At 48.9% G+C, this 21640-nt stretch overlaps 1 protein-coding gene across 2 annotated transcripts in view; it reads right to left on the bottom strand.

Moving 5' to 3' along the window:
* LOC137439639 (sodium/glucose cotransporter 1) overlaps positions 1–21640 on the bottom strand; it is a gene marked incomplete at its 5' end in the record, with an annotated part of 66224 nt that overhangs the window by 26680 nt on the left and 17904 nt on the right. For both annotated transcript variants that reach the window (XM_068135589.2, XM_068135590.2), the window contains 1 exon segment: positions 2165–2333. In XM_068135589.2, coding sequence (XP_067991690.2) covers positions 2165–2333 — 169 coding nt within the window.

The following is a 21640-nucleotide window of genomic DNA, read 5'->3' as shown; positions in this document are numbered from 1 at the left end:
ACTTGTTGTCCCCCGTCGCACCGCGGAGCGAAAGGGGGACTATGGTTTTCCCCTCCTAGTGGGGCGGCTTAGCCCAAATATTCAAAAGAATTGTGCATTTTGTGATACAAGCACCAAATTTGGCACAAATGTACATTAATATGTTGCGAACATTTTCAGATATTGGGCCACTTGAAATTCCGTAATTTCTTTTTTCAAATTTTTTCAAATTTCGTAATTTCAAATTTTTCGGGTGACACCGTCACAATTTCGGTCTTCGAGGCCGGCCGATAGGCAAAGTGTGACCAGAAGTGACGAGGTTCTCCTGACCACGTGGCCCTCGATCTGGGAAGCGAGAGGCGTTCCATTAGTGGACGCGCCCCTCACGCCCGACTTTTGGGCGGCCCCGGCAGGCCGTTTGTTTTGACGTTCCGTGACAGGCCCCGCACCCCCACCTCCGGGCCGACCGGAAGCTTGTGCTGAGTACATCATACCTGAACAACTCAGTGAGGCAGAACACAGCAGTGCACACCAGGGTGACCCCTTCAGTGCATAAACCAATTAACCTGTCCACTGCAGGGCATATAGAAATGAAGTTATTTTCTGCATATAATAATAATATAAGTTCAGTTCTATATAACAATTTCTGTTATCACCACTACCACTACAACTACCACTACTACAAGCTTTGTCTGGAATTTTGTGGACTAACAGACAAACAGACATACAGACAAGCTGGGATCAAAACATTACCTCCTTCCACCATTGAGTGTAGAGGTAAACATCATGGAAATTATATCATGCCCTAGATTTAATTCATGCTTACCCGTGTATTTGCTTCACTGGTTCACAAGGTCTTTTGCATACATGTAATTCAGACTCTCGTCTTCATTGCTGACCACACAATGTTCGCAACATATTAATGTACATTTGTGCCAAATTTGGTGCTTGTATCACAAAATGCACAATTCTTTTGAATATTTGGGCTAAGCCGCCCCACTATATCGGCCGGCCTCGAAGACCGAAATTGTGACGGTGTCACCCGAAAAATTTGAAATTACGAAATTTGAAAAAATTTGAAAAAGAAATTACGGAATTTCAAGTGGCCCAATATCTGAAAATGTTCGCAACATATTAATGTACATTTGTGCCAAATTTGGTGCTTGTATCACAAAATGCACAACAGGTTTGCTATGCTGCTACACTATCCGTCCGTCTGTGCGTGCGTGTTTGCGTGCGGGCGTGCGTGCATGCATGCGTAAGCGAAGGACCGCATTCGAATTTGGTGTGTGGTGCAACCCACGTCAAAATCCAAGATGGCCGCCGCCATGTATGTCTGAACCTTGTGAGCTGAACATCTTGAAAAATAAGCGAAGTACCAACTTCTAATCTGGTGTGTGGGTGTATCTAGGCATAAGGAAGAACGCTATTGAAAATTGGGTCGCCACGTCAAAATCCAATATGGCCGCCGCCATATATGTCTGAACCTTGTGAGATGAATATCTTGAAAAATAAGTGAAGTACCAACTTCTAATCTGGTGTGTGGGTGTATCTAGGCACAGGACCACCTTTAGAGGCCATTTTTCCCCGCAAAGCAGGGGTTGGCCTTTTTCGGGCACCGTGGTTGTTGTGTGTTTTTGTTGGTCCCCTTTTTGAAGCAATGTTTTATGGCCGGATGCCCTTCCTGCCGCCAACCCTTTTTGTTGCCTTTTACGACAAGCAGGGAATTACCAGTGAACTGGTACTCAATTTGCCGACCTCGGAAGGATGACAGGCTGAGTCAACCCCCCTGGCGTTAATTCAGCGATCGACTGGGATTCGAACCCAGGATCCCAGGTATCCTAAGCTGACACCGAGCCGCTAGCCCAACACCAGGCTCTATCTAGGCACAAGGAAGAACGCTATTGAAAATTGGGTCGCCACATCAAAATCCAAGATGGCCACCACCATGTATGTCTGAACCTTGTGAGCGGAATATCTTGAAAAATAAGCGAAGTACCAACTTCTAATCTGGTGGGTGGGTGTATCTAGGCATAAGGAAGAACGCTATTGAAAATTGGGCCGCCACGTCAAAATCCAAGATGGCCGCCTTGCGTCTTCCACTTTGTGAACTCACATCACTTCACCGACGGGGGACCTAGGTGTAACGCTTGTTTTGATTAAAATATCCCTCTTGTTGACTCACCGCTTCATTTACGCGCTTCACAAAGATAGCAAGCAAGAAGACAGAGGCAATAGGTGGACCGAGGTAGCTGGTTATGGACTGGATGTAGTCAAAAAGCTGTCCACTTTGAGCTTTTTGGATGATTGGGATCCACGCCATGCTGACACCAATGAGTAGCAAGATAAAGACACTAAAAAAAAAACATTATCAGAGACAAGCACCATTCAATGTTTAAAAGAAAGAGATTTCATTGGTTCACAAATATTGAGGACAAGGTAAATCTCAGAGATTTTTCTTTGTAGCACATGGATTTCAACACAAACACTATATGCCATGCAGCACAACTAAATTCCAAGCATGCTTAGCAGTAATATTTTTATGGGGGGCTTTAATGGAGGCACATCAATGAAAGCAGAAGAGTAGGAAGATTAAAGGGGTCAACGAGGTAAACGCAGACAAAAAGCGCTCCCGCATACCGGTGGAGGCTGGAATGCTCCAAGTGCCCCCCCCCCCCCCCTCAAGCAGCCCATCCAGAAGCATCATCAAATGAACGGACCTATCTATTTTCATGGTCAGCCATTTCCGGCTCTTTTCCTTGCCGGCTTCACCATCAGCCTTGACCTCTTCTGGACTGATCATATAGCAAAGCTTGGAATCCAAATCCAGCCACAAACATGATACCCCCTCCATCTTTACAAGTTATTCCTTGTAAAGTGAGTATCTCAATCGAGCACAGCTCTCCTCTATAGGCCGCCACCGCCACATCACATACATTCCTCCTGGATTCTGTGGGATATAAAGGTTTCATTGACATGATTGACATGATTGACATCTTCTGTGATGAGGCAGAAACACAAGGCCTGGTGCTCTCACATCGCACACAGGTTGGTGGCCTCCATACACCTATATCTTTTTAATTGCCTCTCCTTGGTCTTGATTACTCTGCACTTTCAGCCCTCCACTCTCATTCTTCCAATAACTTCCATCTGGTTGACTTGATTTGACATGACCAGTCTATTTAGTCCACCACAGGATGAAGGACTCCCTCAACATGGTCCATTCTGTTCTATTTAATGCAATTTGAGGCTACTCCATTTCACTAAATAATTATATTTCATCAAGATTTTACTGTGAGCCAATAATCTACTGCACCTCCATCCTCCTGTCAGTTCCCTCTCTCCTTTGCCAACATCCGAGGTCCTCATTTAACCTCAACCCGACCCATCATCTGCTGAAAACAACTAGGTGGATAATCTCCTGTTCCATACCGAGACTCAGATTGTTGAAACTATCTCCACCGCCCACCTCCAGTCCCCTGGGTATATCCTCTACCACAGTTTCCGCTCCAAGGCCGGCATATGCACTTATGTCCGCTTCAAAATCTCTGATAGTTGCCATCCCCATCGTGAGGATTCCAACCTTCATTTTCAAATTTTCTGGCTCAAAATCTCCCACATAAATGTCAATAAATTCATCTGCTGCCTTTATCATTCGCCACTCTAACAATCACATACAGCTCTTTTACACCTCACTACCTGTATCAAGCCTGGTGTTGGCTTCAGATCCTAGGGTCTTGAATTCAAGCTCCTGTCATGCTGTTGAATTAGTACCTGGCGGGTCAACTCAGCCCTTCCGAGGTTGGCAAAATGAGCTTGCCAGCTAGCTGCTAAGGGGGCAATGCATCAGTGACACAGCCGCGTCCCTAGAAAATGATGCAGCCAAGCAGCCACAGACTGCATACGAATAAATAATAACCTGTTTCGAGCAAATCAAAGAATCATCTCCATCTTCTGAAATTATCATTCTTGGGGAATTCAACATCCACAATTCCTCCTGGCTTTTCTACTCTACCCACACTGACCAAGCTGGGCCTGAAGCTGAAGCCTTTGGTATTCTCAATGACGTTAGCCAACTCATCTCCGAACCCACCCACATTTCTGACTACTCCTCGGATAGCTTCAAAACCGGATTTTTTTCTCACTTCCAAACCTCATCTTTACACAAACGTTTTTGTTTCTGCACCTGTTGGATCCTCAGATCACTGCCTCATTACCGGCCATCCCATCCAGTTGTATCAGTATTCTCAGTCGATCTCCCATATCCTTTGGAATTATGGCTCTGCCAAATGGGAGGACCTTTGTAAATTTTTTACAGACTCTCCCTGGTGAGACTCCCATTTATAGGCTGATCCTTCCATTGTAATAGACCAAATCACGGAAATCATCCTTCTGGGTATGTCTCTTCAGATACCACACTCACCTAAATTTGAAACCGCATAATCCCATAGTGGTTACACCATCATTGTGCTTCCTCTGTCTCCTCAAAAAAACACCTCTTTAAAGCCTGGAAAGCTTCAGATCATATAGTCAAATTACTTAGTTGGCTGCCCACAACAATTAATAGGGCATCACCTCTACAACCAAAGCCCCGCTTTTATCCAGCAGACCTCTGACAAGCTCTCCTCTCTCCCTAGCAGGAACAATCCCTTCTGGTCCTTAACTAAGTGCATCTCCACCAACTTCGCTGAGTCATATTTTTCTCCCCTTGACAACCCTGATGGCTCTGTCTGTCTCCAGCTCTACTAAATCCAAAGCCAATACCTTTGCCTCTCAATTTCCAGCAAATTCTATGCTCGATGACTGCAACAAAATACTGCTTTTCCTAAATCCAACTCCCATGACAGTCTGCCTGTCATCCGATTTTCCACTCACAAAGTTTGTCAGACAACTGCTCTCCCTTGTCACCATCAAAGCCAATGGTCCCAATGGCATTCCTGCTGTTGTCCTCAAACACTGCACTCACAAACTTGCTCATATTTTCCCCACACTTTTCAACCACTCTTACAGTACCGGTAGTTTTGGGCTAGCGGCTAGGGTGCCGGCTTAGGATCCTAGGATCCTGGGTTCGAATCCCGGTCAATCGCTGAATTAACGCCAGGGGGTTGACTCAGCCTGTCATCCTTCCGAGGTCGGCATAATTGAGTACCAATTCACTGGTAATTCCCTGTTTGTCGTAAAAAGGCGACAAAAAGGGTTGGCGTCAGGAAGGGCATCCGGCCGTAAAACATTGCTTCAAAAAGGGGACCAAAAAACAACATCAAGCATGGTCCCCGAAAAAGGCCATCCTCCGCTTGCGGGGAAAAATGGCCTCTAAAGGTGGTAAAGGTGGTTTACAGTACCGGTAGTTACCCAGCATCTTGGAAGCATGACTATGTGTTCTTTGTCCTTAAGAAGGGCGACACGTTTGATCCCCCCCAATTACCATGTAATCACCTTGACTGCCAATAGCTACAAAGTTATGGAATTTCTCATCAACAAATAACTTTTAACTCTCATCTAATCCTGTACTCTCCTCGATGATCACCAATATGGCTTCAATAACATCAAATCCACTAGTGACCTCGTGGCCTATGTTGGCATGGAATGGTCTTCAGATGTCGAGCACTTCAGAGAATGTCGAGTTGTTGTTGTTGGACATCAAAGCCTGTGATAGGTTCTGGTACAAATGGCTCCTACTGAAGCTCCCAATGTATTGTCGTGTGTCTCCCCTATAGTGAACACCGCTGGGTGACGGATGGCCGACAGAGCTTTAACTCTGAGGCATTTACCCAACTATGGCGGTAGTGACACGCGCTGGGGGTAGTGGTGGGCCGCAAGGTCCTTACCTGTACGGACGGCCGTGACAGGGGTTATCCGATTCCCACAGACAAATAAACATACAAAACGAGCAAAGCCGCAATACAACAATTAAAATGCAATAAATAATGGTTTAATAAAAATAATGTAGGCAACAAAAATGAGTGCATAGTAAACTAAAATTCCGATATTGAGGATCCTCCATTCAGACAAAAATATACACACAGGGAGAAATAAATGAAAGTAATAATGTGTGTGTAATGTTAGCTGGTACTCAGCTCTGGCGTCCTTGACCGTCCAGGGTCATCAAAGATCCCGCATCCCTGCGTGGGAAAACACGCATTGGCGTTCTCTGCCAGCCGCCGACGCGAAGCAAACAGGCCCAAGCTCCTCCCTCGTCATTCCTGCTCGGCTGCATCGAGCCCCGACGTTCCTTTCAGGCACACACGGCACCAAGCACAGCCATCACAAAGCCAGCACCAAGGAGAGGAAAGGATGCGTCCGCTTCCACCAGCCAGGAATAGTCAGAGGGAAATACGTCTGCTATTTCCTCCCCTTGACAACCCTGATGGCTCTGTCTGTCTCCAGCTCTACTAAATCCTGCGCTCGAAGCTCGGACGAGGAGAGAAAGAATAAAATGCGTCTTCCTACGACCAAGCCAGGGACAGAGAGAGAGAACAGTGCGTCCGCCCGCAATCAAATGCAGCGCAAGAGAGAGAGAAAATGGCGGGACGTGTCCTTTTTGTCCCCGGCACTAGAATGTTCTCTCTGACGTCACGCGCGCTCCAACCACCCAGCGCCACCCACTCACCCCATCGTTTCTTAACCAATCGTCCTTCGGGGCATGGCCTCACGGCCCTCTTCACGCCCATCAAGATGATTCGCTGGGTGGTGTCGTAGTGGTAGAATGTCCGGATCCAGTCGGTGATCGCTTTATTTAATTTCAAGTCCTGATTGCATGGCTGGTGGTGTAGTGTGTCATAAGGAACAAAGGAGAAACTACAGAGGCGACTACATACAGGGAAAATTACCTTTATACCCTAATTAATTGGCATAGCTCCACCTCTCGCATGGAGACAAATATACACTTACGCAACATCCGGCCCTACTTAGTTACAGGAAGGTTTCGACACGTGGTACGGAGCACACTACGCTATACAATCTACCTGGACTAAGGTATTTCATGAGCTACCCCCACAAACGTAACAGTATGTTAGTCAGCCTCAGCTCATCTGGTTTTCCAGCTTCCTCCCTGAGCGAACTCTCTCTACCTACTTTAATGGTGCCCTCTCTGACCTCTGCCACATTCATTCTGGCGTCTTTCAAGGTACTGTCATTTCATCATCCCTCTTTCTTATTTTTATCAATGACCTCACAGCTATTAACAAAGCTGTCCATTACTTTGCTGATGACTCCACTTTCCATGCCTCCACCATTTATAAATCCCAGTGCACTTCTTCCCAGTCCCTTGCTGCTGTTTGCCTCTCACCTGTTGGCTCCATCGATCGTGATCTCAGTCTCAACCTTCAATGGTGCTCTGACAACCTTGTTTCCTTTAAGCGGTTCAAGACCCAAACCCTTCTTATATCCAGCAAGATCAATACAGCCACTCCTCCTCTTTTCAAGTCCCGAATCTCTAGCAGACCTCCTCTATTAATATGCTCAGCATCACCATCTTTAGCAATCTCTCCTCACAGCCGCACATCCTCAATATCACCAAATCTGCATCCAAGAAACTTGGCTGGCTGTTCAGAGCCTGCAAATACTTCAGCTCCCATCAGCTTCTCACTCCCTATAAATCCCATCAGACCATCTTCTTCTCCTCCTCCTCCCTTTATAAGGTGACGGTGATCGAAATACTCAATTGAAAGAACCGTAATGAAATACTGGTCCCGTGTCTGGGATGGCGGTCCTTCATCAGTCATCGCTATTCGAGATGACTCTGTTCATACCCTCCCTTCCCTCTGCACCATTCACAATGCCTCCTCCTGCTCCCCTACATTGTCTCTCTTTGGTTCGATTGTGTTCAGCAGTGCGTCCGACTTCCTTCAATTCACTAATCAATCGCCTATATCTCATTTAATTATTACATTTTCCCCATCTTCTTTCTTTCTTTTTCACTAAAGAGACCCCTCTTCACCGATGATCCAATTCCAGAAAGAGCTCTATTTAAGGAGTTTGCTGCACCCCCCTGCTACCAAGGTTTGACGATTGATTATAATTGTTCCTGAGCTATTTAGGAGTGGGAATCCACTTGTTGTCAATCCCAAAGCCTGCAAGGGAAAAATGTCAACAGCACTTTATTTTAGGTGGGTAGGGGTGGATAAGCGTAAATTTTCACACGCTTCAAAATGGGGGGTATGGGTGTTATAGAGTCTATCGTGCTTCTTGGTATACATTAATCATGACATATCATACAACACTGGAAAGAGGAATGAAATACCTATCCTATGGTATATCCTTGGAATAAATCAGACAATAATTGAGGTGAATATGACAATTTGTGTATCTTGTCCGTAAATATGCATAGCCGTTAAAAGCGAACATTTCGACTAAAGCATATCTTACAATCAATCAGGAACCACTATAAACCGCCAAAGGTCAACTACATCTATTACATTAGAAGCCTTCGGGTGCCATATGAATAAAACAGAATAAATACATTGAAAATATACCGATGAATGTACACTTTCAACCATTTTTACATTGCTACCCAGAAATCTGTGAATACGGTTCACGTCGATTGCCACTTGGGGGTGGGGTTGCTTTTCAGGCTGCCTTCTTAATATGAATTAATTGACCACTACGTGATATGTATCACATGAAAGCATACTGAATTACCTATCCAATGGTGTATTAATGATCACTTTCAGATAAATGTTCACCTCTACAAGGGACTTCACATCACAATTAGCATCAATACCTCATGCCGCGTCAGCGGACATTTGTGTTTGGGATTGCTTTTCAGACTTAACTTCAATTTGACTTCCTTGAACAATAAATCGTTGCATGTCAATAACATCATTGTCAATGTTGTGATGCAGCGCTTAAATATTTGCTTTTATTTTCTGTTTTTCAGGCTAAGTGTTGGTAACGATGGCAGAGGTGGTTTTTAATCTCGATTCAAGGGCTACAAAAGTACCACGCCTTGACATCGCCTGGGACCGATGTCTTTGCCACGTGAGACAATCGACTGGTATTCTGACACCATTCACAACGCACAGTTGGACAAAGCTGAGAGAATCGGGGGAATCACGCAAGGATGGTGTCTGACCAACTGAAAGATCATTGGGGTGAAGGTCCAACTGGTGGCTATCATCGACAATGCTACCAGGCATATACAAACAAAACTATGATTAGTAGACTTCTATCAAAGCCAACACCAGGGGCATCCGTGCAGCCACCAACAAGTGTACCACCAATCACTGGATTGAGGTTGAACCGTTCATCGCACACACCTACACTACCAGACACATGTATCATCTGTCAGCAAGTAGTCAAACGATCAGGATCGCGACAGGAGAAAGTATCCCAATGCTTAACAGACAGGGGCAGTGATCAACTTCTTGCTGCGGCGGAAGGCAAAGGAGATGAAAGAGTGGTACTTGATATTAGAGCAGACGACCTTATTGCTAAAGAAATCAAGTATCATAAGATATGCTACAGCTCGTATACACGTGAAAGACAGTAGATGTTAACCCTTCCCCAGAAGGTAAAGGCCACGACAGGGCGTTTAAGCTGCTCGCTAACCACGTATCACAAAGTATCGTTGATGAATTGGATGTCGGCAAAATGACAGATCTACGGGATATGTACATCACAATGCTTGACGAGTGCGGCATTGATGCTCCAGAGTACTGCACCGAAAAGTTAGAGCAAACTTGTCACACATTTTGGTGACAGAATCACCTTCTGGAAACCACAGAGAAGGACTGAAACTGAGTTTGTTTACTCCAAGTCTGTGTCCACCGGTCAGGCCGTGGAAGCTGGAGCTGCTGCTGCTGGTATAGAAGTAGCAACTATGCCTGTAGTTGGTCACAACGATGATGCAGTGAAGGAAGTCTACAGATGTGCTCAAGTTATTCGAACAGAGCTACTGGCAGTCCGCAACACGATGCCATGGCCTCCAAAGGCTGAAGACTTAGCAGAGCACAATGTGAATGTCCCCAATCTTCTCTACAATTTTCTGGGATTGGTACTTGATGGCGATTCAGAGGATGGCGTTGTATCCACAGAAAGATGCCAGCTTTCAGAGAAAAGCAACAGACATGTCCTGTCTATTTCCCAAGATCTCATGCACTGTATATCAGGCGGTCGTATCAAAACACCAAAACACATAGTGTTACCACTGACGGTGATACACTTGACACGAAGCACCCAGCTGGTAACATTCCTGAACCGGTTCGGACATGCACTGTCAAATAGCCAAATACAAGAAGTTGAAACAGCAATGGCAGAGATGCACATCGAGCAGGTTGTACAGGGCGCTATATACACTCCTCCGAATATACAGCCAAATAGTCCAGTGATGATGTGCTGGGACAACAACGACCTCAATGAGGAAACGCTCAGTGGTTCTTGAACCACACATTGCACCAATGGCATAGTCATTCAGAACTATGTCCAGCCCATTGCAACTGGACCCGCGGTCCATCAGAAACGAAAAAGGAAGAGAGCATTCACCCCTCAGCCTTGCAATATTCTGCAATACAATGCTGGAAGTCGACGTGGACCATGTACAATCTCTATCACAGAGCAGGATCTAATGTGTCTTGAAACACCAGATTGTATAGACGACGCGAACAAGAAGGACATGGCCTGGTGTCTTCTAAGGAGCTGGAAAGATGACAACACTCAGGACATTCCACAGAGGGTTCCAGGTTGGACAGGATTCAACGCCATAGTCTGCACCAACATCCCAAGTCCCAGCACGGTTGGCTACTGCCTGGTAATTGATACCTCTCCGACAGAACTATCTACAGTTTACACACTCCTCAAGAGATCGGTGGATATGGGAAGGAAACTTGGCCAAGAAGAGCTCATACTAGTTATGGACCTCGCCGTGTATGCAAAAGCTCAGGAAATAGTCTGGAAGCAGCAGGAGGAATTCTCTAATGCCGTCCTCAGAATGGGAGGCTTTCATACGACCATGACTTTCCTGGCTGTACTTGGAAAGAGATTCGGAGATGCAGGTCTCTCAGATCTTCTCGTAGAAGCTGACGTTGTAGCTTCTGGCTCTATTCCAGGTGTAATGGAAGGCAGACATTACAACAGGGCCATGAGAGCGCACAAGATTGTGATGGAAGGAATGCAGCGCCTGCGATTGTTGTCCTTCAAGGAGTGGATGATATCAACTGTGAAAGAAGAGGATCTGATGACAAGGGAGGAATTTGATAGTGTTTGCTCACACCTCAGTGCAGATACTGTCACTGCACTGATAACCTCATCAAGGTGCAAGCGCCTCCTTGAGTTGTTTGGCGAATTCTGTGAAACTGACCGTGGACCTTTGGCAACGTTATGGGATTCATACATCGACCTCGTGTGTGTGCTTCTACGCTTCACAAGAGCTACTAGAGAGGGAAACTGGGACTTGCATCTTGCTTCAATCCACCAGATGCTGCCTTGGATGTTTGCATATGACAGGCGAACTATGCACGTTACCTGTCTGCATACTGGTGCGAGATGGTCACACTGCCCGAGTCCCACCCAGAGAGTAACCGGTTGCTCCAAGGAGGATTCTTTTCTGTCCAGCGCAGTCGTGGCAGTGCATTTGCTCAAGTAGCCGTAGATCAAACCATCGAGCAAACGATGAACAGAGATTCCAAAACGAGTGGAGGGATAGTTGGTATCAGTCTCAACCGAGGTGCTGTGCAACGATGGATTCTAACCGTCCATGACAGAGCGATGATTCTGAATTAAGAACGCAGCCTGAAAAGCAACCCCACCCCCAAGTGGCAATCGACGCGAACCGTATTCACAGATTTCTGGGTAGCAATGTAAAAACGGTTGAAAGTGTACATTCATCGATATATTTTCAATGTATTTATTCTGTTTTATTCATATGGCACCCTAAGGCTTCTAATGTAATAGATGTAGTTGACCTTTGGCGGTTTATAGTGGTTCCTGATTGATTGTAAGATACGCTTGAGTCGAAATGTTCGCTTTTAACGGCTACGCATATTTACGGACAAGATACACAAATTGTCATATTCACCTCAATTATTGTCTGATATATTCCAAGGATATACCATAGGATAGGTATTTCATTCCTCTTTCCAGTGGTGTATGATATGTAATGATTAATGTATACCAAGAAGCACTATAGACTCTATAACACCCATTTTGGATTGCGCATGCGCAAGATTGGAGGTCTCGTCTCTTCAAAGCTGTCCATTCGCGCTCGCTTTCGAAGTTAAGTAACTTTTCACAATTGTGTTTTTGTCGAAACTGTATCTTTCTCTCGGTGTATGTACCTATTGGGGTGTCTTTAATAGTATTCTTGGTGTTGGTTTTTCATACCTGTGTACAGAATCGTCAGTCTTTCATGTTGCGTATTCTGAGGCCTAAGTGTAGTACTAGGCTACCGTGTCCGACCTTGGCTTGAGGCTTTGTTTTTGTCTCAGCGGTTCTCCGATCGCGCTGCAATTACTTTCTGGTCTCTGTTTTTCACGGTCTTTTCACCCCATACTTCCTTGTTTTAAAATCTCAAAAAAAAAAAAAAAAAAAAAAAAAAAATTTCCTTCTGTTCTTATTCGTTTATTCGTTCTTATTTGTTCGTTCGTTCTTCGACCACGTTGTTTGTGATCACGTGATCACATTGTTAAAAAATGTCTAATCTGTCCCCTGAAGACCTGTATTCTGTCATATTCTATAACACCTTTTTCTTCTTCTTCTATAAAAGGATGCTTTCGACTTGCTCACCAAATCTATTCATTCCAAAAAAAAATTCCATCTCTTATAGTGCATCTTTCATTCATTCCCTAAACTCTCCAGCACTCCATCCTCCCTCCAGCGTCCTCAAATGTATTTTTGACTCGAATGTCTCAAGAAACTCATTTTGCAATAAATGTTCGTTTTGTAGCGGCTACCACTGGGTTTTCACAATCGCCTTGCACCTATCAAGGACGCGGAGCGATCACCATGCCGGGCTCGTCCAGGACGCCCGGGCAGGCCCGCGCTCAACTTGCCAGGCCTCGGTCGGGACGCCCGGGCAGGCTCGCCCTCAACTTGCCAGGCCGCAGCCAGGACGCTGGGCCACGCCCCCTCTCGCCTTTCCTGGGCAAACGCTCCGGGATAATATGTATATATATTGCTGCCCGATAAACGGGCTTTTCAGAGTGCCTGAGTGTTTGGTTTGATTCAAGCAACTCGGATGAATTCCTCGGTGGATTTCGCCCACATTCATGCAACACAGACCCCTTAACCACTCATTCTCATTCCATAGGTCATCAAGGCATTTCAAAAATCAACAAAGCACTTATTTCAATACACCCCCTGCAGGACCATGGCATTGATGTCATTCACGTGTGTGTGCATTCCTCAACTAGGCAGCGGGGAGGTACCGCACAAAAAGATGGTGGGGGCGCATCAGGCTGTGGTGCCCGCAGTCCCAAAAACAAGTCAACCGACTTACAAGTTCATTGCCCCCCCCCCCCTTTTACCTCTTGGCCCCGTGACAGCGCAACAGCCCCTCTCCGTCCGCCTCCAAGCGCCACCCTTGTTACGCAACCGTGATTAACACCACAGTTACGGATGGCCGATTGCGAGACTTTACACTCCCGAGGCGAAAACTCAATGGCGGATTCAAACTCAACACAAAGTTAAACGCGCGGAAGGGCAGACACAGCAAGCTCCGCAGCCCTATCTATTAAAATGAAACACCCAGGAAAACTGCGTTCAGATATATACAGAAAATAATATAAGGATTTATTATTTATAAGTAAAGACAGTGAAAAAGCCCGCGCCGGTAATACTAATAACTCGAATAAGCCTAAATTGGGATCCCACACACAACAGATATCAAACACGATACGAGGGAGGTGAATACGAAAATAACACGTCTTTTAGTTTTATGCAAAGTGTATTCGCGGGTACGGCCTTATCTCGTCCTTGTCGTCTTGGTGACCGCCGTCCAACACCCGGCTCCTTTCGTCCCGCGGCACGCCTCACTCCAAGTTCCACGGCCCCGCGGCCCTCTCCGTCCGCCTCCAAGCGCCACCAGGCCTCGTCGGTTCAACGGCCCACCCACACCACGAGCTCCTTTGCTCCAACGGTCCAACGCAGGGCTGCACAAAGCAAACGAACTCCACTTGACTCGACTCGACTCGACTCTCTGCGGGAGTGCTGGCAGCCAAGTGCCAACTGTTCAGTGCCAACTGTTCAGTGCCAACTGCTCAGTGCCAACTGCCCACTGCTCAGTGCCAACTGCCAACTCCAACGAACTCTCTCTCAAAAATGGCGTCCGACCGTCGAATCTATCTCTCCCGTTTGACGTCACATTGGCGCACTCCTCAGCCAATAATAGCCTCCCAACTCGCCGGCTCGCCCAGGTCACGCCCTCTGCGGCATCGCTCCTCTCCCGTCCCCGACCCCGCGGTCCTTGTGTTATAACACGTGCCAGGCGAGGTTTGTAGGCCTTGGAGGTGTAAACGGTGGCGGCCAATTGTGGCGGTGTTTTTGGCCTGGTTTCCTGTCCATTTGTTCCGAAGTCATTGTCAGGGAAAGGAATTATTTAATGTTGCGCTAAGGACCTAACTAATGTTTATGTGGTTTGCAGTGCCATAATGGACAAAGGTTTGACTACTAGGTGAAACTCACAGGGGCGTTACCTTTAATCCCTCACTATTTAACACTCGAACCTCCAGGTAGATCCACAATCATACATCTTCCCCCGACAAACGCCTAAACATCAAGAACTTATTACATGTAGAGTCCCTGTCACGACAGCCGAATACCTACCTATTCAGATCTACCTAGCTCTAGATGTTGCTCTACCAAATTCATAACACAGCCCCCCCCCCTGGAACCGTAGCTCCTGCAAGGTTCACCGCAGGCGCTACCATTCCAGCCTTAACACTTACTGTCACACACTTAATTAACCTATGAAATAAATCAGGAAGGGCTGTGGGAAGTGAGTCGGACTACCTACCTACACTTCCTTAACATGCTGAACCCCTTAACCATCATGCAAGTATGTACATTTTCTTCGTTGTTCCTGTGGAGGGAGGAAACAAACAACACACAACACTAACTTAACCACAAAACTTAACCATCTTTCCAAAACTCAAAACTCTAACCTTTGTACATACCCCGGTCTACAGACCGCGTCCCCCGGTGGATGCCACAAGACACAACCTTACCTGCGGGGCCATCCCCAATGCATCCCCCTAAATTTCCACGGGCCCTGTCCAGATGTTACAGGTGAGTGACACGGCTCGGTGGATTTCGCCCACATTCATGCAACACAGACCCCTTAACCACTCATTCTCATTCCATAGGTCATCAAGGCATTTCAAAAATCAACAAAGCACTTATTTCAATACACCCCCTGCAGGACCATGGCATTGATGTCATTCACGTGTGTGTGCATTCCTCAACTAGGCAGCGGGGAGGTACCGCACAAAAAGATTGTGGGGGCGCATCAGGCTGTGGTGCCCGCAGTCCCAAAAACAAGTCAACCGACTTACAAGTTCATTGCCCCCCCCCCCTTTTACCTCTTGGCCCCGTGACAGCCCAACAGCCCCTTTCCGCCGTTACCTCGCCGGTGAGGGTCTCCACACACACCAGGCTCCTTTGCCTCCTGCTTTCGCGCAGCAACACGGGTCACCGGGGGACTTCCTCACCCCGCGGCGCCCAACCAGACCCTCCACCGACGAGCTCCAATTTCCAGTTACCACCGGCTGCCAGGGGTAATTGCCGCAGAGGGGGGCCCGCAGGCATCGCTCCTCAGAGCTTGCTCTGTACCTGCGGACACACACACCTTCCCCACCCACAAGACCCCAAAACACACTTCCTCCCCCGCTGCCATTCAATTCTCCACACAACTCAGCACAATTCAGTACAATTCTTGGTGTAAAAGGTGTTACAAAGCTTGCCATGGCCTGCCACATGTGAAATCCCCCAGTTCACATTTAAACCATCACACATTTCCAAAAGCACATTTCCAAAAGCACAAGTATCGCCCCTCATTATCTCCAATAATCATCACTCACTCTCCAGGTTCCACTCTCACGACCACATCAAAACACCTAACCACAATACAAAAACATACGCCACCCACAAGACACTGTGGCTCCCATTCCATCCCCTCACCGGCCATGTCATCACTCTCACCCGCCTCCCAACTCCAATTTACATGTCCCCAATCTCCAAAGCAAGTCCTGAAGCCTGGGACAGTACTCCTTAAAACACTCACCTCAAGTGCAGGTAGTTACAGGTTGGTCAGGTCCAAAGTGCAATCCACCCATACAATTCCCAAAATTTCACATTGGGCCTACCAAATACTTCCAAATTTTTCTTTTGTCCCCACTACACTGGCAGGTATGTGGATCCGCATCCAACGGTGATCATCACTACACAACTACCTGTGGCCACGACAGCTCTGCACCTCTACCGTGCAAGGGTCATCGGGACAAGGTGAGCAGTCAAAACGCCAACATGGCCCATGAGTGTCCATAAGGGTGCGACCCACCATCCATCCTTCGACCCCCTGCGAGGAACACAGCTGCACCAGCCCCAGCTGGCCAATGTGGTGAGCACTTGCTGCCACAACACACACTACCGCACACACAACCTCGGCCCTGGGGGGCACGGTCGCAGTGCATGGCATCCCTACAGCCACGTCCCCTGCACCTCCCCATCATCCCCCAGTCCGACTACAGAACTGCAGCCCCCCCAGTGCTCACCCACACTTGACCACACCAAGGTCCAGTCAACAGCCATGCTCCACCAGGAGACTCACCCAGAAGACATGGTCCACACACCTCGGACATGTACAGCACCACGTTGACCCTCAGGCTACACAACTACATCCCCATAACCCCGCGTCCCAAATATCAGCACAGTTGCCCCCGCAACCAGTTGAAGCTGTGTCCTGCTACCTTATTAATTTTATCACAGCCTCCAACACTTTGGTCTACACACCTGGATCAATAATGGCGTCACTGTACAGTGTCCACCATGACATTTCAAAATCCACCCTTAAATTTGCATCTAACCCACAGATTACCCATGCCAAACATTTGTCACCTTTTACTAACCTCACCAAAGAAGGATGCTTTGCCATACACATGCCAGCCGAGCATGGCCCATATGCTCGGCTCGTTACACATCTCCCGATTCACATCCCCATGGCTCTCTTCCCAACCCGAGAGTCCATAAATCCTAACGGAGCATCTGTGGAAGGTCACTCACACCATCACGTTCCACAGATGCCCCAATGGTTGTCCGGCAGGCTATCTCCATCCCTGTCCATTCGGTTTGACCCGCGTCCATAGACCAACCACCATGCCAGGTCACCACATGCTGGTTGTCCCAGAGTCCCTGGAGGAGAGTGCCAGGCCGCATGCCCGGGTGGTCACCACATCAGTCCCAAGTTGGCCGTCCGCAGTGCCACCACCAATGCGCGACCCACAACACCTCCCCCTAGTGGTCCTCAATATTTGCCATCCCAGGCTTGAGAAACCACCTCGGACCTCCCTGGAGGTCTTAACCCCCACCAGGGTCCGGTGACCCTGCCGGCCCGAGCCGCCGGCTCGGATGGCGCCCCGACGGACAAGGGACGCCACACTCCACCAGACCCCCCGTGGGACCCAGGTCGTACCTCGACACCCAAGGCTGGACCCCACGTCCAAATCTCGCCATCACAGCCCCCCAGCTGGCCGGCATACCCAAATTTTGAAAGGGGCAACTTTTGCCCGAGGCCATCACCCATGACCTCTCCATGTCCAAATCCCGCAGCCCGGGGACCAATCCCCACCATGGCTGCTCCAAATCAATTTCCCATTGTAATTTTATTTTAAATTTTATTTTACAAATTTTCATTCCCACTACCAAACCGCAGCTGCAGGGAACAACCTCTACCACCGGTTGTTCTGCCCCTCCCTGCAGTTGATCCAAATTCCCTACAGGGACCAAATCTCCAGAAGCTCTATCTCCCGATCCTCCAAGATCCAAATCCAGCCCGGAGCCAACACACTCCCCCAACTGGTTGTCCAATTTTGGAGCCTCTGTTTCCAAATAGCAGTGTACAGTGAGCGTCCCCTCGGTCATTCCAACCACCTCCTCGGACCAACTCACCTCATCACCCAGGCTCCTTTGGGCCTGAACCAGCTCTACCTCCATGGGACTGTCACAGGTCTCCAGCCGCTGGATCAAATCATCCTCATCATCATCATCATTACAAATCATTCCTGGCCCCGCCAGGCTTTGATCAATATCCCCAATAAATACCCGGTCCGGCTCTATCGCATGGACCCCCAAAAACTCTACCCCCTCTTGCTCCGCACCACCGCCCTGGTGCTGCACAATTCCAAATTCATCCCCCGGTTGGGGTGTTGTGACATCCACACGGTCCCGATAAACAACCAGGCCAGAATGTGGGAAACATTCCCCTTTCAATCCATTAATTTGGTCACTCATGTCCTTCAGTCCTTCCCTCCATTCCTTCCCCTGCGACTCCATTTTATTTTCCAGCCCGTCAATTTTATCATTTAATTCCCGACTGGCTCGCTCACTCTGAGCATCCATTAATTCCTTTAAAAATTTCATTAAAGCCTGGTCGTCTCTAGGGGCCGTCCCACTTGTTCCCGACTCCCCGGTAGGGGAGGGGCATAAGTTGGTGCTCGGGACGAGGTAGGTTCCAAGGCTCACCTCTGCATCAAATTCCCCTATTTCCGGCTCACTCCCAACGCTGACGGAGGCCTCGCTACGCACCTCCATTTCGTCGACCTCCGACATCCGCTTTTCGGAAGGTCGTTCCCCGCGCGCGTATTTATTTCAATTCCAAAAACACAATTTAAATTTGACGAAGACGCGATATCGCGCTCCGTATGCCCAATTGATTACTAAATTTCTCCGCCCCCCTATAAAAATTTTGCGTTCGAACGTCGGGCGCAATGTACGCCCGACCGTGTCGATGTCTCGCCGCGGACAAAAAAATTTGTCCGACGGGTTCGAATCCTACACTCCTGACACCACTTGTTACGCAACCGTGATTAACACCACAGTTACGGATGGCCGATTGCGAGACTTTACACTCCCAAGGCGAAAACTCAATGGCGGATTCAAACTCAACACAAAGTTAAACGCGCGGAAGGGCAGACACAGCAAGCTCCGCAGCCCTATCTATTAAAATGAAACACCCAGGAAAACTGCGTTCAGATATATACAGAAAATAATATAAGGATTTATTATTTATAAGTAAAGACAGTGAAAAAGCCCGCGCCGGTAATACTAATAACTCGAATAAGCCTAAATTGGGATCCCACACACAACAGATATCAAACACGATACGAGGGAGGTGAATACGAAAATAACACGTCTTTTAGTTTTATGCAAAGTGTATTCGCGGGTACGGCCTTATCTCGTCCTTGTCGTCTTGGTGACCGCCGTCCAACACCCGGCTCCTTTCGTCCCGCGGCACGCCTCACTCCAAGTTCCACGGCCCCGCGGCCCTCTCCGTCCGCCTCCAAGCGCCACCAGGCCTCGTCGGTTCAACGGCCCACCCACACCACGAGCTCCTTTGCTCCAACGGTCCAACGCAGGGCTGCACAAAGCAAACGAACTCCACTTGACTCGACTCGACTCGACTCTCTGCGGGAGTGCTGGCAGCCAAGTGCCAACTGTTCAGTGCCAACTGTTCAGTGCCAACTGCTCAGTGCCAACTGCCCACTGCTCAGTGCCAACTGCCAACTCCAACGAACTCTCTCTCAAAAATGGCGTCCGACCGTCGAATCTATCTCTCCCGTTTGACGTCACATTGGCGCACTCCTCAGCCAATAATAGCCTCCCAACTCGCCGGCTCGCCCAGGTCACGCCCTCTGCGGCATCGCTCCTCTCCCGTCCCCGACCCCGCGGTCCTTGTGTTATAACACGTGCCAGGCGAGGTTTGTAGGCCTTGGAGGTGTAAACGGTGGCGGCCAATTGTGGCGGTGTTTTTGGCCTGGTTTCCTGTCCATTTGTTCCGAAGTCATTGTCAGGGAAAGGAATTATTTAATGTTGCGCTAAGGACCTAACTAATGTTTATGTGGTTTGCAGTGCCATAATGGACAAAGGTTTGACTACTAGGTGAAACTCACAGGGGCGTTACCTTTAATCCCTCACTATTTAACACTCAAACCTCCAGGTAGATCCACAATCATACATCTTCCCCCGACAAACGCCTAAACATCAAGAACTTATTACATGTAGAGTCCCTGTCACGACAGCCGAATACCTACCTATTCAGATCTACCTAGCTCTAGATGTTGCTCTACCAAATTCATAACAATATGTATATATATTGCTGCCCGATAAACGGGCTTTTCAGAGTGCCTGAGTGTTTGGTTTGATTCAAGCAACTCGGATGAATTCCAGCTTTTTGTCGCGTCCATTCTTCCGATCGACGTGGGAGCCCCAGCTCCTTCATTGGTGACCTACCGACATGGACACGGCAGTCGCCCTTAAACTGCCTACCTTCTGGGAGGCTCACGCGGCGGTTTGGTTCGCACAGGCAGATTCCCTGTTCGCCCTGTGAGGCATCACGGCCGACGACACCCGCTTCCACCATGTGGTAGCAGCGCTCGGTTCGGCCACCGCGGCCCGCGCCCTGAGCCTCCTCGAGAGCCCGCCAGCCACTGACAAATACGGCGCGATTAAGAAGCTTCTCCTCGACGCTTTCGCCCTCCCATCGGCGGAACGCGCACGGCGCCTGCTCGACCTGCCCGAGCTCGGCGACACGCGCCCTTCCGAGCGAATGGACTACATGCTTTCACTGCTCGGCGAGCACTCTCCGGCATTCCTGTTCCGGGAGCTGTTCCTCCGTCAGCTGCCTAACCTGGTACGCCTCGCCCTGGCAAGCACGACGATCACAGATCCCCGGGCCCTTGCCAGAGAAGCCGACAAGATCTCCGCCGCAGGACAGCGCATCGCAGCGGCGACATGGGACCCACCGCCGTCCGACGCAACACCCATGGCGCCCGAGCACCCGGCACGGTCGACGACCGAACTGCCGACGCAATTGGCGGCCGCTACACCGAGCCGTCCACCTCCAGCATGACGACCGGAGCCTCCACCTGACCAAGCGTGGTGTTACTATCATGCCAGGTTCGGACAGAAGGCCCGGACATGCCGACCCCCGTGCACCTTCGGCAGGCCGGGAAACGGCCGGGCCGGCGTTCATTACCAGCCATGAGCGCCGGCCACACGGGCAACTTACTGTTCATCACGGATAAAGCGTCCGGACGGCGCTTCCTGTGCGACACCGGCGCCCAACTGAGCGTCATACCCGCCTCTGACCAGGACAGGCAATCCGCGGTTTGCGGCCCCTCCTTGGTTGCGGCCAACGGATCGACCATCCGCACCTTCGGCCCGCGCAACGTCACCCTCTGCTTCGGCGGCCAACGCTTTGCTTGGACGTTTGTAACCGCAAACGTGCCCATGGCTCTGCTAGGCGCCGACTTCCTCTGCGCACACGGACTGCTGGTGGACGTCCAACGGCGTCGTTTAATCAACGCCGAAACCTTCAGCTCCCTGGTATGCACATTGAGCAGCTCCGCGTCGACCGAGCTGGCATGCGCCGTCCCGGCGGCGAACGAGTTTGCTCGCCTGCTCACGAAGTTCCCGGCCCTCACGCGGCGGACGTTTTCGGCCGTCGCAGTACGGC

The sequence above is a fragment of the Myxine glutinosa genome, chromosome 14 (assembly GCF_964187855.1).
Source record: "Myxine glutinosa chromosome 14, kmMyxGlut1.1, whole genome shotgun sequence".
Lineage (NCBI taxonomy): Eukaryota > Metazoa > Chordata > Myxini > Myxiniformes > Myxinidae > Myxine > Myxine glutinosa.
Note: the sequence above shows the minus strand (reverse complement) of the source record. Positions and strands in the feature narration are given on the sequence as shown.